General features: G+C 43.6%; 1 protein-coding gene across 1 annotated transcript in view; it reads right to left on the bottom strand.

The window, feature by feature from the left end:
- LOC115096908 (dynein beta chain, flagellar outer arm-like) overlaps window positions 1-18539 on the bottom strand; it is a 630228-nt gene that overhangs the window by 549043 nt on the left and 62646 nt on the right. The window contains 3 exon segments of the mRNA XM_029612190.1: window positions 1585-1736; window positions 8878-8973; window positions 12994-13161. Of these exon segments, the coding sequence (XP_029468050.1) occupies window positions 1585-1736; window positions 8878-8973; window positions 12994-13161 (416 nt within the window).

Genomic DNA, 18539 nt, shown 5'->3' with positions numbered 1-18539 from the left:
TCCCCTAATATCGAGGAGGGAGAAGACTAGGTGTGGGCAGAAGACCTGAGAGAGAAGATGCCCTACTTAAGGTTGGACAGTGACACAGAGTCTGAAACTGTGAGATTTGGAGAGCAGCCTGGTAGCTCTACCAGTACCAGACCCAGAAGCAAGCCCCCAGACAGCCCACCTGCTCTGCCAGTACCAGGCGTAGAAACCAGCCTCCTCCCCTGCCCACATTCTCCAGACCTCCAGCCAGAGCCTGCTTCAGAGGTAAACAGTGGGATATCACCTGAAGTTGGGTCCGGGGTAAGTAAGTTAGCCATAAGTATTAATATATTAAGCAGCCTAAGAATTATGGCATGTTTGAAACCAACCATGGCATAGAAGTTTTTTTAGGGTAAATTGGTCCTTAGTGGCCAGGATGTTAGAGACAGGAATTGTTGTTATCTTCTAAATGCTAAATCCTGCCAAATCTGATAAATAAACATCTAATTCTGAGGAGAATATGTTGTCTTTTTCCTGAACTTAGGATCGTGAAGTGAAGTGGGAGGGGAACTGCAAGTGTCCTATAGCAGTCAGGTGTCTGTACCCCTAAACTTCTTGATAGCCTCCAGCTTCCGAAATTAGGCTTGAGTATACTAGTCATCTTTTTCCTATCAAGCACCTTTATTGTGGGATGCACTCCCAAGTTTTGCTCATTTTGAACAAAATGTCATTAAATTCAGCTATTCAGCTATTAACATTACTTGATTTTATTTTATGAGCTAACTTCACAATTTTGAACCTAAATGTGTTATAATTGTTACTGAATCATTTTGCTTTTAGGTTTATTTGACTTTATGTTGCATTATGTTTCTTTTATGTTATAGTTTTGTACTTTTCATTGTTGTGAAATTTTTTTTTTTTTGTAAACCACTTTGATTTGCTCTGAAAGGCAGTTTAATAAACTAAACTTTGTAAAATTGGAAGTGCATCATGCCAGCAGGCTAGGAGATGAGACTGCCTTAGGGACAGCAAGTGTGCTTTGCATCTCAGTCCCCACGGCCGCCACTGCTGCTAAAGATGTTCCAGAGAACCCTGGGAGAGGCAGAGTAGGATACAGCAGAGCCTCTTAAAGCAGTCCCAAGGCTGCTTCTCCTGCAGTCTAATTGCTGCTTCATATTCCATTCCTGTTAAAGTTTAAGTACAAAATATGACCCTTAAAAAAATTTAAAAAAAATAAATGAATGCACACAAGAGACATATGTTCAAATTTTGTTTGATTGGACCAGTCAGGTGTATTGTTGGGTTAATGAGCTCTGGTCCCAGAGAAAAGGATGACACCTGTTGGCTTAAGGATATCACTGCAAAACTTGATCTTGAAATATATGACCCAGACCCCAGCCCACAACCTCACCTAGGATAGGGAAATACCTACAGTACCTGAATGTAATCTGCTTTGAAAGGCTGAAAAAAGTGTGAAAAGCAGAATATAAAAAATCTAAATAGTTAAAAAAAAAGAGAGACCCAAGTCACCCAAATGAAAGAACAATGGGGAGAAAAAGCATGAACAAATACCACCAAACCCCCATTCATACATTTTTTAATAATAAAACCGAATACCTCTCATTGGTATTTTCCAATGTAACACTGTGAAAATGTGCTCCAGCAGTAACCATCCTGTTGCCTCTGCCACGGTGCAGGAAGTCCAGAAATGTTGCATGGACATCTTGTTTCCACAGAAAAGCATAATCACTGAAAACCCCCAATGTTTCCTAGAAAGGAGAGATGCAGAGGAGAGGGCAGTGGTAAAGGGGATGAAAGACAATTGCAGAATAAAATAGGGACGGCACAAGAAACAGGAGCAACTGGGCAGGTCAGCGTGTCCTTATGGGACAGATGGACACTAATGTTTCTTTTTTCCCTCCCTCATTTTCTAACTATGGGAAAAATGCAGAAGACTAGGGTGCAGTCACACCATGCGAATTATTTGTTAAAGGTAAACCCTCTCTTCACTTTCATTTTTTTTAACCCCAGTTCTCAAAACAACCAATTGAACTTTATTTTTTTGAGATTTTGCCTTCATTTTCAGTTGGCTCCTTTAATCTAGATGCTATCCTCATGGATTTTCCACTTTTCCTTACAAAAAAAAAAATTAGATTTTGTTTGTTCACACAAATGATTTTTTTTTTTTTTGGTCTTACATCCTACAGCAAGGGGTGGCACAAAATTAATACCAGAAATTCCTAGCAAAAGGCGAGAAACTGACTTTTCACACATCCTGAAACATTTCCATATTTTTTTTTTACACCTCTTGGCTGACTGACATATGCTCAAAGCAGCACTGCAAGCTAGCCGCCAGCCCAAAAACATATGGGGAAAAAATTATCTGCTTATTTAAAAAAAAAAAAAAAAAAAGCTACTCTCAACATGATATGGAGGCTGTCTTCTGCTTCCAGGGTCCCAGCTGAACTCATCAGCGCCCCCCTCTCCCCGCCCATTGCATCTGTCATGAAACAGCTCTGGGAGCAGGGGCTGGCTCCCTGATTGTCCAAGTTGGTGATCAAACTGCAGCCCTCCCCCACCCCCTGTCAGAGGAGAACCAAGTTCAGTCTTCAACATTCTGGGCTCAGCAAAAAATTTTAGGTAGTATTATGATAGAGCTATACTGCCATCTGGTGTTGGAATAAATAAACTAAACTACAGAGGATTTGAGGGCTAGATTTATTAATAATAATATTAATTTCTAGAGCATCTTTCCAATTTAGGAGCAGGGACGTTTACAACATTTTTTTCAGACATCTTAAGACACTGCCCTAAGGAATTTACAATCTAGGTGGGTACCTGTGGCAACAGGAGATAAAAGTGACTTAGTAACATAGCACATGACAGCAGATGAAGACCAAAATGGTCCATTCAGGTGTGCCCAGCAAGATGTGTAGGGTTGTAATCGCCACGCCATTCAAGTCACAAGGGATGACAGTGGAAGAATTTGAATATGAACCCTGGTACGCAGCCCACTGCTCTAACCATTCAGCCTCCCCTTTACAAGTAAAATATTAACAAAAAAACAAAAAAAACTATGGGTATGCATGGAAAAAAATTTTGCTTTCTATCATTATGTTGTTTCAGATTTATAACATCTCTATCGTTTCACTATTCCATGTACATCATTTCATATATTTGTTTTGTTTTAGCCACACAAAATTATTCACTTAATATATATTATAATAATGCAAAAAACTTAAAACAGATGAAAAAGACCTCAGAAGACAACACTCCACAGCTCACCAGAGCTCAAGAAGCACAGACAACCCCTCCAATCATGGATCAAAAAACCTCCACTGAAAATCTCTTTATTGAAACCAAAAATTACATTTTTTTTGTGTGTGTTTAAAATAAAAAAACATATCTGAATCTGTGCGTCAAAATGACTTTCTTTTTTCCTTTTTATTTCTTTTTTGCTGCTGCAGCTAGGTTGGAAGTACAAACAAACTGGAGCCGATGTTGGCCAGCATTTCGCATAAAGCTGCTTCAGGACAGGATTTTAAGCATTCACACGGCAGACGACACATCTAGTGTTTAAACATGGAGACTCGGCTCTAAATTCATTCTACGTGAAGAGACACAGACACAACTTAGAGAGATGAAACAAAACATTGTTAGTTTGTTGTGTCACTTTGGACAGAACATGAAACAAAATGATATAACAAATATTGCTGATGTTTCCATATAAAAATATAGGCCGGATTTTTATTGGTCCACGTGCCTAAAACACATGGGTTAAGCGTGCGGCCGGGCAGGTGGGGCAGGGCGGGGCTGTTCACCAAGCAAATTCGCTAAATTATACCCCCCCTTGCGCTCGCCAACTGGAATTTTATAACATGCGCCGCTGTTACAAAATCGCGCGTCCAAGTGTGCACACCGAGTAGTGCGTGCACATGGAAGCGCATGCATTCTTTTTAAAAATCTACCCCATATGTGCATAAAGGGGTAGATTTTCAAACCCCAGCACGCGTAAATCCCAGGGTTTATGCACGTGGTTGCGGCAGTCCGGGAGGCGGGGCAGGGCTAGAGGCCCCTGGCACAATGGCCATTTGCTGCTGTGCTAGGGGATCGCGCGCCAGCAACTTGCTCCTGCTCCAAGGCAGGAGCAAAGTTTCTTCTTGTTCTATGTAAACCGGTTTGATTTGCATCTAATGTAGGAAGATCGGTATATAAAAACCAAAAATAAATAAATAAATAAATAAAAGGTAAAATAACAAACTTTAGGGTAGTTAGGATAGGGATAGGGGGAGGGCAGTATAGGGGAAGGGGAAGGGAGGTTAGGCTAGGGGGTTGGGAAGTTCCTTTCCAGTCTGCTCCTTATGTTATAAAATCGCGCGTCCATGTGTGCGTGCCGAGTAGCGCGAGCACATAGATGCGCACGTGTAGGTTTTGAAAATCCACCCTATATTGGATATATGGGTCAGAGACAAAAAAAAAAGGGTCTGAATTAGCCTGAGTGTGAAACTTGGGAGCAGTAGTGCTAGTCATCAAGGCTTCTACTCTGGCCACTTTAATTTTGCACCTCTTTCACATACCTTCAAAAATGCATAATAAGATGACGGTTAAAGAGTCGTTGGTGATTACCTTGATCTCAGATCCATTATCATAATCATGGGGGGGGGGGGGGGGGTTTCAAGACAGCAGCATATTACCTTTTTCCTCAGAGATTTACATTTTTACTTTCCTTCATGGTTAAAAAGCACAAGAGGGAGAGTTTGGGGAGGTCCTCCCCTGGCCGTGTACTTACTCGGTGTTCATCTTACTGTGATTACAGGCTTCATGCAGCCTAGCACGCAAGTCAGGTGGTTTGCCTTCCTGCTTGGGTGCTCAATATCTCCCCAAGCCTGGACCTTCATGCTACTCCACCTTGTTTGACCTGTGGGAGAAGAAATGGGGACTCGGGTCTCACGATGGATGCCAGCCAGGCAGGAATCACCACGATGACGGAGGGAACATGAGTCCCAGAGCTCACGAGATCGGAGCAGCAGGGTGGACTCGAAGGTAGAACGCCATGGGAGCTACAGAAGAGCAATGAGAGTGTTCAAACAGGAGAAGCAAGGTGAGCCTCAAGGCTTACTGTGCAGGAGAAGGCGCTGGTGCTGGGGGCGAGTGAGTTGGTGATTTCCCTTATCCCCCAGTAGATGTTACTCTCCCTGCTATTCCTCATTTGGTTAAGCCAAACATTGTTACTTTGGATTTCATTTGGTCCATGGTCCATTTCCTCTTTAGCTGAGCTGACTATACAATTTGGACTGTGGATTCAGGCTCAGGCAACAAAATTATAGGAGTAAAGCCCAAGAAATTGAATGGATAAATGGTCAGCTTAATCAGCTAGCCTTCATTCAATCATCTTTAGTATAAAGGCAAGATGGTGGTTAGAAGGAAGATGAACGTTTGTAATTTTCCTAAAATTTTTACAGTGTGTCAGTTGGATTTATTCAAGAATATTTAATTGAAATCTTAAAAATTCCCCACCTTCTTAATAAGATCTGTTATCTGCCCGCAGGGAAGAAAATGGAGATTCTGAGGAGTGATCAACTAGAGATTTGTCTATAGAAGCTTGGACTTGACCTCCATTTTGGGAGAGATCTGCTGATGAAGTTATTAAGAGGACAATTTTGAGTATTGTTTGTTTTTGCTCAGGATGAACGACTCCATATTATATCTTTATTGCTGCAATCATAGGACCTTATTTCTTGGTAGATGCTCCCGGATCTTTCCAAGAAAACTCAAGATAGAAGGAAAACATTTCTGGAAATACGAGAAGAGATTATGTTGCTGGGTGCAAGTATTATAATTCCTTACCTTTGCAAATGCTTTGTTAAAATTCAGCATGCTTCTTACATCTTTTTTTGAACTCACACAATTATGTTTTTTCTTGGACACGAAGAAGGTGACTAGTGGTCCTAGTAGCAGATGAAGCTTTTATCAGCATCTCCAAAGTATGCAGTTGGTGGTGGGCTTGGCTTTTGTTAACCTTATTTTTACTTGTATGCCAATCCCTCATTGGTGTTTGTATTCCCCACCACCACATTTTTGTGAGCTATTGAGATGCTGATTTATAAATTTAATTGGTTAATTAATTTCTCTCTTTTTTATATCTCTTGTTGTTATGAGATTTCTTATTTCAAGATGTCTTGATGTAATGATTTAGTAAAGTTTTAAAATAAAATTATATATAATCATGTAACTTTTCACATATCACTATGGCTGTCTTAGAAAGGGTGGGAGGAGGCAATTGGGCAATCACCAGAGGTCCCATGCTTACAGCGTCCTCTGCATCGCTATAGTAACCCCACCACAGACATCAGGAGAGCTGGTGGGACGGAGGCTGATCACGGCAGGAAGCTATTCAACATGCTCCCGCCACTACTTCCGGGGCTCTCTGACTAGCTCTCTCCCGCTGGGTAGTTCTTTGCTGTGTTGAGACCCAGCTGACCTTCTGGATTCAGGTCTGCTATCAGCACCACAGTCCTCCCCACTACTCTTGCTTCTCCTGCCTGCCCCCTTCTGGCAGCCAGCTGAGCCTTGCTCTCTCACAGTCTGCTGGCTCTTAAAGGGACAACACCCCTAACAAAGAAGATTTTTAAAAATTGGTTAGCATCCAGGTCCCTTCAAGGGGCAATGCACCTGCTCCGTGACCTCTGGGGAGGGGCAGGGTGGGGGAGGCGCCCCTTTCCCCCTCCTGGGGCTCTTTAACCTCTGGAATATGTGGCCCTGCTTGGGAAAATTCACTCTGGGCCGATGCCCCCACTAGGGCTAGAAATTCAGGTTTCACTGGGTGATTCTGCTCGCTTTGACTAGCATTCACAAATGACCAGCAACTTCCCGTCCTGCATCTGACACTACTCTAAAAAAAAAAAAAATAAAAATAAAAATACGACAAAGATAAAAAGTGGAAGCAGTCCACAAGGCAATCACTTGCACAATCTTGAAATGTTTTATCCAAGCGGTTAAGTTCCTGCATCTTCAAGAAAAGAAGAAAAAAAAAAGCTGTACGGAAACTGCTTTGCCAGATTTTTGTCATTTTATTTTTTGCCCTGCTTTGGTCAAAACTTAAATCTGGCACCAAATATTAAAGAATCCTTTTGTTAGAACATCAGAACTGCCATACCAGATCAGACCAAGGGTCCATGAAGCCTAGCATCCTGTTTCCAACAGTGACCAATACAGATCACAAGTATCTGGCAGAATTCTACTTAGTGGACAGATTCCAGGCCTGTCCAGTGTCTCAGGTATAAAGTGCTGTGCTCTGCCATCTGCAAGGCCTGTCTTTCAGTTCCCCAGGATGGTTCCCAGGTGCTGCGGAGGCAGCATTCACACCCTCCTGGAAAATGGAAGGGAAGTTTGACACTGTATAATGATACCTAGTGACCTGAATCAGGCAGCCTCTGGCCACTGCTGGCATGGCTGGGTTGAGTTGACTGGAGGATATTAAAAAGAAAAAAATATTAAAATAGGGGGAACCTTTGCCCAGTTAAAGATGGCTCTGATTGAGCTGGAAGTAAAAAAAACTGCCTTACAAAAAAAAAAAAAGGAATAGTACCAAAAATCTGGAACATAGCCACATCCCAGAACATGCATTCTGCAGAACATTTTGCTTCCGATAAATGGTTTTCGGCAGGCGTGATGTATGTCATATACCAGGCATTATACAACTGTGATATTTGCCAACTGGTTCCTTTTATTCAAAACAGACTGATCCAATCCTAGTTGTCAATTACAGCTCAAAACTGGCAGATTAAACCATGGTACAAGAAAGAAAAAAAAAAAAGAGCATTGCTAATAAATCAAACTGGTTTGTATGTAAGAGTCCAAATTATAATGGGACTTCACCAATTATACGTAAGAGGCACGAATGGACAGATGTTTGTTACTGGTAAACCTAACACCAGATTGTTAGCGCCTGCAGGTATCACCAAAAGCGAGACAGGAGAAGTCACCCCTGCCTTTTGCATTCTGACTAATTTGGGGGGGGGGGGTGCTCAAGCATCCAGGGAGCTGTCACATATATACTAGGTGCTCCTTTCATCAAAAGCTTTAGGATGATTCTTGCTGGGGGTTCGGCATTAAAACGAATGTATTTCCTGCTGTCTATATAGAGTGGAGGGGTATCCTAGTGATAAAAGCAGAGGACTGAGAACCCGGACAGCCAGGGTTCAAATTCTGCTGATGCTCCGTGTGACCTTGAGCATGTCACTTCATTCTCCATTGCCTCGGGTACAAACACAGATCTAAGCCCCCCCTGGGGACAGAGAAAATATTTGCTCTACCTACCTACAACTTGCCTTGAGCTACTAATTAAAAGGAATGAGCTAAATCTAAGCAAATAATAAAATATACACAATCTGTCCATTGCAAGAATATATTTCAATTCTGTCCAAACATTATCGCCTTGATCCTATAAGTTGTATTTATTTGCAAGTAGAACTTTGAAACTGCTGTGCCATGCTCTAAAAAAAAAATTGTAATTTAAAAATAAATTTTGAGGTGTTCGTTCCAAGATCCAAAATTTAAAGTGTTTAAAGAGGCAACATTTCCTTTATTTTTTTTTTATTTTTTTCAACTCACTACCCTTTCTCCCCCACCCCCAACACTGAAGCCGGGGGACTCAAGAGCCACAGGCTGACTGATGGGCTTCCAGGAAAGATATCTGGAAAGGGTGATTTCACCAGTCTCTTTTCTGTCCTCAAGGGTCAGAATGAGAACCACCTCCACTCAGTCACATCCCCCTCCTCTCCCCCAAGCGCCCCTGCGGCAGCTCTACACTGTGTGTGTGAGCTACGGTACTCGGCTCAAAGCTTTGAATTTTCAGCTGCCACCAAGGAAGGTAGGGCATGCAAGTTGAGAGCAGGGCAAAAATCATACCTGGCAATCACGAATACTCTTCTCCACTTGTTCTAGGATATGACCAACCAGCTGCAGGACCTCCTCATCAGCAACCACATAGCTGTTGTAACCTCCCTGCAATACAGGAGTCACAAAACGGACTTTTAATTACAGACAGCTGTAAAAATGTCTCTCCCCCAACCCCACCTCCAAGCTTCCTTTCTGGGGGCTGCATGTCTCCTAATCCAAAAAAAAAAAAAATGCTCTTCCCCAACCACCCTCTCTCCCTTCATGAAAAGTTGAAAATTTATGCAAATATTATGTAGGAATTTTTCTTTCCCTGTTCCATTTGTTTACAATTTTATTTATTTATTTATATACCACCTTTCTAAAATTGATTCAATTTAACCAAAGTGGTTTATAAAAATAAAAAAAATAAAAAAGGGACAATTCCATCAACAAAGCATCAACAATTCCATTAGTAAAGCATGAAAAGTTCTTGTACATGAAATAAACCACACTTCAACAATAACATGCATATCAATCATGCAACAATGACCAACACATCATCAACTACTGATGGTGAGGACCTGCAGGTAGCACCAACCTTGGCCATTCACTTCGCTAACAGTCTAGAAACATCTGTGACATTATGAGGTACAATTTTCCATGATTCCCCCCTCAATATTATATAAAAAAAAAAAAAAATACCACTAGCATCTATTTGTAGAAAAGTTCTATTTTGGTTTCACTTCAGAAAACCCCTAAAGCTCCTAGAATCAGTGATGCCCACTTACGTTTTGCTCTCAAAAATATTTACCCTGAAGACTTTTCATTTTCTGAAATTAATATAGAATCATCAAAAAGAAAAAAGGCTGAAGGGGAACTCAAGAGGTCATCTAGCCCCATTCCATAAGAAAATAAGAACATGCCATACTGGGTCAGACCAAGAGTCCATCAAGCCCAGCATCCTGTTTCCAACAGTGGCCAATCCAGGCCATAAGAACCTGGCAAGTACCCAAAAAGTAAGTCTATTCCATGTTACCGTTGCTAGTAATAGCAGTGGCTATTTTCTAAGTCAACTTAATTAATAGCAAGTAATAGACTTCTCCTCCAATAACTTATCCATCCTTTTTTTAAACACAGCTACACTAACTGCACTAACCACATCCTCTGGCAACAAATTCCAGAGTATAATTGTACATTGAGTGAAAAAGAACTTTCTCCGATTAGTTTTAAATGTGCCACATGCTAACTTCATGGAGTGCCCCCTAGTCTTTCTATTATCCGAAAGAGTAAATAACCGATTCACATCTACCCGTTCTAGACCTCTCATGATTTTAAACACCTCTATCATATCCCCCCTCAGCCGTCTCTTCTCCAAGCTGAAAAGTCCTAACCTCTTTAGTCTTTCCTCATAGGGGAGCTGTTCCATTCCCTTTATCATTTTGGTAGCCCTTCTCTGTACCTTCTCCATCACAACTATATCTTTTTTGAGATGCGGTGACCAGAATTGTACACAGTATTCAAGGTGCGGTCTCACCATGGAGCGATACAGAGGCATTATGACATTTTCCGTTTTATTCTCCATTCCCTTTCTAATAATTCCCAACATTCTGTTTGCTTTTTTGACTGCCGCAGCGCACTGAACAGATGATTTGAATGTGTTATCCACTATGACGCCTAGGTCTCTTTCTTGGGTGGTAGCTCCTAATATGGAACCTAACATTCAGGCCAATACAGAATGGTGCGCTCGGCTGAGCGCACTGTTAACCCCCGTTTGGACGTGCATTTTTGACGTGCTATTATTACCCCTTACTGTATAAGGGGTAATAGCACATGGAAAACGCACGGCCACCCCCCCCCCCCCTCCCGAAACTAATAGCACTCATCGCATGCAAATGCATGTTGATGAGCCTATTAGGTATTCATCTGCAATACAGAAAGCAAAATGTGCGGCCAAAGGCAGGAGTTAATTTCAGACGGCACCGGGCAAGTGTACAGAAAAGCGGAAAAAACTGCTTTTCTGTACACCCTCCAACTTAATATCATAGCGATATAGAAAGACTTGGTTTAATGGAACAAATTCAGCATGGCTTTACCCAAGGCAAGGCTTGCCTCACAAATCTGCTTCATAGCGATATTAAGTCGGAGGCCCTAAAAATAAAAAAAAATAAAAATCTTCTTAAAAAAAAAAAAAAAAATCTGCCCACGGGTTAGAAAATGGATGCTCAATTTTGTCGGTGTCCATGTTCCAAACCAGTGGCTGTCAGCGGGTTCAACAACCAACGCCGATAAAATTAAGCGTCAGCTGTCAGACCCGCTGACAGCTGCAGCTTCCGCCAATAAGGAGGCACTAGGGACGCGCTAGTGTCCCTAGCACCTCCTTATTAGCATGGGCCCTAATTTAAATACTGAATCACGTGCCCAGGAGAGGTGCCTGGGTGCGCATTGGGAGAGCAGGCGCTTGCCTCGGAGCACCGGCTTTCCCGCACGGTTGACTGTATGGGCCTGATTATGTAACTATAGCATGGGTTATTTTTTCCTATATGCATCACCTTGTACTTATCCACATTAAATTTCATCTGCCATTTGGATGCCCAATTTTCCAGTCTAAGAAGGTCTTCCTGCAATTTATCACAATCTGCTGGTGATTTAACTACTCTGAATAATTTTGTATCATCTGCAAATTTGATTACCTCACTTGTCGTATTTCTTTCCAGATCATTTATAAATATATTGAAAAGTACGGGTCCCAATACAGATCAATCCACTGCCCACTCCCTTCCACTGAGAAAATTGTCCATTTAATCCTACTCTCTGTTTCCTGTCTTTTAGCCAGTTTGTAATCCACAAAAGGACATAGCCACCTATCCCATGACTTTTTACTTTTCCTAGAAGCCTCTCATGAGGAACTTTGGATTTTCAGAAGGCGTTTGACAAATATACTACATCTACCAGTTCACCTTTATCTACATGTTTATTAACTCCTGTCTCCTTCAAAAAAGTGAAGCAGATTTATTTGTGTTGTATATAAATGTCTGTATTTTTTTTTTAATTATGCATGTGTCTTGAATATTTGTAAACCGCCTAGACGGATATATTATATCCATTTGTGCAGTATATAAAACTTTTTAAATAAATAAATAAAATAAATGAGGCAAGCCTTGCCTTGGGTAAAGCCATGCTGACTTTGTTCCATTAAACCATGTCTTTCTATATGTTCTGTGATTTTGATAATTAGAAAACTTTCCACTATTTTTCCTGGCACTGAAGTCAGGTTAATTGGTCTGTAGTTTCCCGGATCGCCCCTGGAGCCCTTTTTAAATATTGGGGTTACATTAGCCACCCTCCAGGCTTCAGGTACAATGGATGATTTTAATGATAGGTTACAAATGTTTTACTAATAGGTCTGAAATTTCATTTTTTAGTTCCTTCAGAACCCTGGGGTATATACCATCTGGTCCAGGTGATTTACTACTTTTCAGTTTGTCAATCAGGTCTACCACATCTTCTAGGTTCACCGTGATTTGGTTCAGTCCATCTGAATCATTACCCATGAAAACTTTCTCCAAAATGGATATCTCCCCAACATCCTCTTCAGTAAACACCAAAGCAAAAAAATAATTTAATCTTTCCGCAATGGTCTTAACTTCTCTAATTGCCCCTTTAACCCCTCGTTCATCTAACGGTCCAACTGACTCCCTCACAGGCTTTCTGCTTTGGATATATTTTTAAAAGTTTTTACTGTGAGTTTTTGCCTCTACGGCCAACTTCTTTTCAAATTCTCTCTTAGCCTGTCTTATCAATGTCTTACATTTAACTTGCCAATGCTTATGCATTATCCTATTTTCTTCTGTTGGATCCTTCTTCTAATTTTTGAATGAAGATCTTTTGGCTAAAATAGCTTTTTTCACCTCCCCTTTTAACCATGCCGGTGATCGTTTTGCCTTCTTTCTACCCGCTCCTAAGCAGATCCATGCCATCCAAACCAGTTCAAAATCAAATCAATCATACTAAATCCAGATTTAAAACAAAACTGGATAGAAACAGATCCCTGCTTTCCAAGTAAATCCTTGTTAAATATTTGGAATAAAACCAGGCTGAAGATAATTCACCTACGTCTACCCAACCAAACCACTTGAGCAAAGATACCTTGACAGAGGAGGAAAGTCCTTTTATGAGGGATGCCCTCAGCAGGAAATTCTTGAGCCACTTCTCCACGCATTCCTGAACACTCTCCTCCGCTGTGCTTGGATCCAGGGGTGGAGAGAAAGCAGCTTCATTCCCAACTAGCATCACTTGAATGGACAGTATGGGAACCTGCAGGAGACAGGCAGAGACATGTACGATCTTCTGAAGCCATGAAAGTCAAGACGCCCAGGCTTCATATGGACAATACATGAGCAGGGATAGGCTAAGCGCTCCTTGAGTCTCCCCTTACTTTCACTACCCTTTATCTGACCCCGTATAGATCTTTATTTAGGCTTGGCCCTAGGTGTCCACCTTATCTGCCTCCCCCTCCCCTTCCTTAATCCATCACTGTGCATGAGCATACAGTTGCCACCCCATCCAGGTCAACCAAAACACGGTCCGATTCAGTTTTGATTTTATCCCAGTGCATGCATAAAAATGCAGATACACTTTCCTTAGGGAAATCAAAATTAAAACACATGCCTGAAACAGAGAAAACCTAGGAATGACTCAGCCTCTATTGGTCGAGCTGGGTGAGATGGCAACCCTATGTGAGCACAGGTTAAGGAGGGGGTTGAACCTGATTCAGGTTTAACCGAATGATCAGGGATATGAGCGTTGAATGGACAAGCCTCCAAGCACGTACATTTTGGACTTTTCTGACAAGCTTCAGATACAAATATTCACAGATTCCCATTTCTATGAAGGCACCTGACGTTTTGCTCTATCTTACAAAGATTTCAGATCCACAAATATTCTAACTAATCTTTTCCAATCCCAATTTAAAATACTCAGGATTTGAACTGGATGGATGCCATCTCCAATTATCCAAGTTAGATTTACATCTGAATTGCTTCGGAGACAGTTCACCCAGCCCTGGTAGAAGTAATGGAGAAATTACTTAGCTGATAATTTTGTTTTCCTTAGTGTAGACAAATGGACTCAGGACCAGTGGGTTTTTGCTCCCCTGCCAGCAGATGGAGACGGAGCAAGCTGATGTCACAGTATACATAACTCTGCACTAACCCCAGCCTGCCAGTATTCTCTTCAAAAGCAACTGTGGACAGACTAGCAAAAAAATTGATTAAAAACAGATAACTGGAACTCTACTCAACCAACCATAAATACTGAACTCACATAAGATTCTAGGTACCCCAAGCTAGGGACTGGATGAACCCTTACTAATAATCCTTTGGGACCCAGAGCCCCACAGGACACACTCATGTGGCAGTCAAGGGTAGAAAGCTGAGTCCATCTGTCTACACTAAGGAAAACAAAATTATCAGGTAAATAATTTCTCCATTTCCTAGCGTGTAGACAGATGGACTCAGGACCAGTGGGATTTACCAAAGCTACTCCCCAACAGGGTGGGAGGCTGCCCGCGGTCCAGTCAACACTGCACATGCAAAGGCTGCATCCTCCTTGGCCTGCACATCCAGACGATAAAACATGGAAAAAGCGTGTAAGGAGGACCACGTTGCAGCTCGGCAGATATCAGTGGTAGACAACAGACTAACATCTACCCATGACACTGCCTGAGCCCTAGTGGAATAAGCCCTAACCTGAGTAGGTAACGGCTTTCCAGCATCCACATATGCAGCTATGACTACCGCCTTAATCCAACGAGCTATGATAGCCCATGATGCCAGAGTGCCCTGCTTACTCCCGCCATGGAGAACAAATAGGCGATCTGTCTTTCGAAAAGACTCAGAGACCTCCAGATACCTCACGACAAGATGCTTAACCTCCAAGGAGCGCAAAAGGTGAAATTCCTCTGCATCCCTGACCTTATCCAGGGATAGCAAGAAGATGGACTGATTCAAATGAATGTCCGAGACTACCTTGGGTAAGAAGGATGGAACAGTATGCAGCTGTAATGCCCCCGGAGTCACCCGAAGGAATGGCTCCCGGCAAGACAGGGCCTGCAGCTCAGAAATCTGACACACAGAACATATAGCCACCAGGATCACAGTCTTCAAAGTCAACAACCGTAAGGAAAGGCTACACAGTAGGGATATGAATCGTTTTTTGACGATTTAAAATATCGTCCGATATATTTTAAATCGTCAAAAATCGTTAGGGCCACGATACAATACCAATTCCCCCGATTTATCGTCAAAAAATCGTAAATCGGGGGAAGGGGGAGGGCAGGAAAACCGGCACACTAAAACCCCCTAAAACCCACCCCGGTTTCCGGACCTCGCTGAACGACCTCCTGCAGTCGATCTCCTGCCGGCGCCATTTTCCGTACGGAAAACGATTCGCGGCAGGAAATCGCTCCTTGACCCCCGCTGGACCCCCAGGAACTTTTGGCCAGCTTGGGGGGGCCTCCTGACCCCCACAAGACTTGCCAAAAGTCCAGCGGGGGTCCGGAACAACCTCTTGCGTCAAATTGTTTTCGTCTATGGCCGCCGCCATTTTGCGGCAGCCATTTTGAAAAATGGCGCCGGCTGAAGACCTCACGATCTAGTGTGCCGGTTTTCGTGCTCTCCCCCTTCCCCCGATTTAGCCACGGACCGCCGCTACGGAGGACTCCCAGGTAATTTAATGCATTGGGGGGGGGGTTCGGGAGGGTGGGGGATTTAATTTAAAGGGTCGGGGGTGGGTTTTAGGGGGTTTTAGTGTGCCGCTGGACCACCAGGTAATTTAAGGCATTTGGGGGGGGTTCGGGAGGGGGGGGGATTTAATTTAAAGGGTCGGGGGTGGGTTTTAGGGGGTTTTAGTGTGCCGGCTCATGATTTTAACGATTATGACGATACTTTACACACACAAACGGCAACAATACGATTCCCTCCCCCTCCCAGCCGAAATCGATCGTTAAGACGATCGAGGACACGATTCACATCTCTACTACACAGTGGTCAAAATGTAGGGCCCACCAAGTCCAGCACCAATTAAGATTCCACAATGGAGCCAGTAGCCTCAAGGGAGGCATAAGGTGCTTCACTCCCTTCAAAAAACACGCTATATCAGGATGAGACAACAAGAAAACACTATTCACCAGGCCTCTGAAACAGGCAAGAACTGCAACCTGCATCTTCAAGGAATTAAGGGCCAAACTTTTATTCAATCCATCCTGCAAAAAATCCAGAATGAGAGGGATTTTAACTGAATGAGGAGAAGACCCCGTTCCTCACACCAGGCCTCAAAAACTCTCCAAACTCGCACATAAGCCAAGGAAGTGGAGAACTTGTGAGCACAGAGTAAAGTGGCAATCATCGCAGAGGAATAACCTCGCTTTAACAGGCGAGCCCTCTCAAGACAGAATCGAGTCAGATCCTCGTGAAGAACCTGTCCCTGATGAAGCAGATCTATGTGGAAGATGAAGGGGGGCCTCCACCAGGAGTAGTAGCAAATCTGCATACCACAGACTCCTGGGCCAGTCCGGCACAACCAGGAGTACTAGCCCCCTGTGGCCTTCGATCTTGCGAATTATCCTGCCCAGCAAGGGCCATGAAGGAAAGGCATAAAGCAATCTGTCTTCCAGCCAGACCTGTACAAGAGAGTGTCTAGTCTAGTGTCTAGTTCCAGGGACCATGGATCTCTCCTGCAACTGTCGAAGCGAGGAGCCTTCGCATTTTGAGAAGTCACCAGCAGGTCTAGGGACAGAAGGCCCCAGTGATCCACAATCAGCTGAAACGCCTCAGCTGACAACACTCACTCTCCTGGATCCAGACTCTCCCTGCTCAGAAAGTCCCCTCTTACGTTGTTTTTTCCTGCAATGTAGGAGGCCGAGATCATCTGCAGATGACCTTCTGCCCATTCCATCAGCTAGTCTATTTCCTGCAACACTTGCTGGCTCTTGGTTCCTCCCTGGTGATTGATATAGGCCACTGTCATTGCGTTGTCCGACATCATGCAAACAGCTTGATTCCACAGCCTGTGGCTGAACTGCAAGCATGCCAGCCATATCACTCGGGCCTCCAGGCAATTAATGTTCCACCGGGACTCTTTGACATTCCAGCACCCCTGGGCCGTTAACTCCAGACAGTGAGCTCCCCAACCATGGAGACTCGCATCTGTTATGAATACAAACAAGCCAGAGAGGACAAGGGAACTCCCTTTCTCAGATGATCCTCCTGCAACCACCACTGGAGGTGGGAACAGATTTCCATTGACAACTGTAGCTGAACCACATAAACCTAAGATTGCGGGTTCCAACGAGATAGCTGAAGAGGACGCATATACTCCCTTGCTCACGGCACCACTTCCAGGGTAGCTGCCATCAAGTAGAGTACCTGTAGGTAGGACCACACCATCAGGCATATGGTGTTCATCAACTGACGTACTTGAGACGACAATCTATGGATCTGAACTTGCGGTAGGAAACGCTATCCTGTCCCATGTTGAACTGGATCCCCGGATACTCCAACAACTGGGATGGTTGAAGATTGCTCTTGGTCAGGTTCACCACCCAACCGAGCTCCTGAAATTAAGAGATCACCTTGTATGTCACCAGGTAGCTCTCTTCCTGACTCTTGGCTTGAATCAGCCAGTTGACCAAATACGGGTGCACTCGGATACCTTCTTTTCGCAAGGCCACCGCTACCACCACCATAATCTTCGAAAATGTTCTGGGAGTGGTGGCTAGACCAAAAGGCAGCACCCAAAACTAATAATGGCACCCCAACACCGCAAAGCTTAGAAAGTGTTGGTGTTCCAATCGGATGGGAATATGACGGTAAGTCTCTGACAGATCCAAAGAGGTCAGAAATTCCCCCAACTGCACCACCATTATTACAGAGCATAAGGTTACCATTTGAACATGAGTCACTTTCAAGTGACGGTTGACCCTCTTGAGATCCAAGATGGGATGAAAGGAACCCTCCTTTTTGGGCACAACAAAATAAATGGAATATCACCCCATACTTTCTTGAGACATGGGCACCAGAACCACAGTCCTCAGTCTGAGGAGCCTTTGAAGCATGAACTCCACTGTCTGCTTCTTCTACGGGGAGTGGCAAGGGACACCATGAACACGTCCCGAGGAATCCTGCAAAATTCCAGTGCATACCCTTCACATATCACCTCCAAGACCCACTGGGCCGACGTGATCTCGACCCACCTCCGATAAAAGAGAGAGAGACATCCCCCTATTTCCTGTTCCAGAAGGTGGGTCAGCAACCCTTTTATTGGAAAGCTCAGGAAGCTCCACCACCCGAGCCCACTCCTCTCTTGGGCTGCCGGGGACGAAAGTACTGAGACCTACTGAAAGGCTGAGTCTGCTGAAAGGTAGTCCTTCTGTAGGGACGAAAATGCCCAGAACCCTGGAAATGACCCCCTTATACCAAAGGGGCACTGTAGCTGTTTCTTATCCTCCAGCAACTGAGGCACAGGAGAATCGTCCCACTTACTGGCCAGCTTCTCAAATTCACTCCCAAACAAGAGCGAGCCTTTAAAGGGCATCTTGGTAAGATTGGCTTTGGAAGCTGTGTCAGCTGACCAATTTCACAACCAGAGTTGATGCCTGGCCGCTATCACCGAAGTCACTCTTCTGGCCGAGGTAC

Source organism: Rhinatrema bivittatum, chromosome 8 (assembly GCF_901001135.1).
Source record: "Rhinatrema bivittatum chromosome 8, aRhiBiv1.1, whole genome shotgun sequence".
NCBI classification, from domain to species: domain Eukaryota; kingdom Metazoa; phylum Chordata; class Amphibia; order Gymnophiona; family Rhinatrematidae; genus Rhinatrema; species Rhinatrema bivittatum.
Note: the sequence above shows the minus strand (reverse complement) of the source record. Positions and strands in the feature narration are given on the sequence as shown.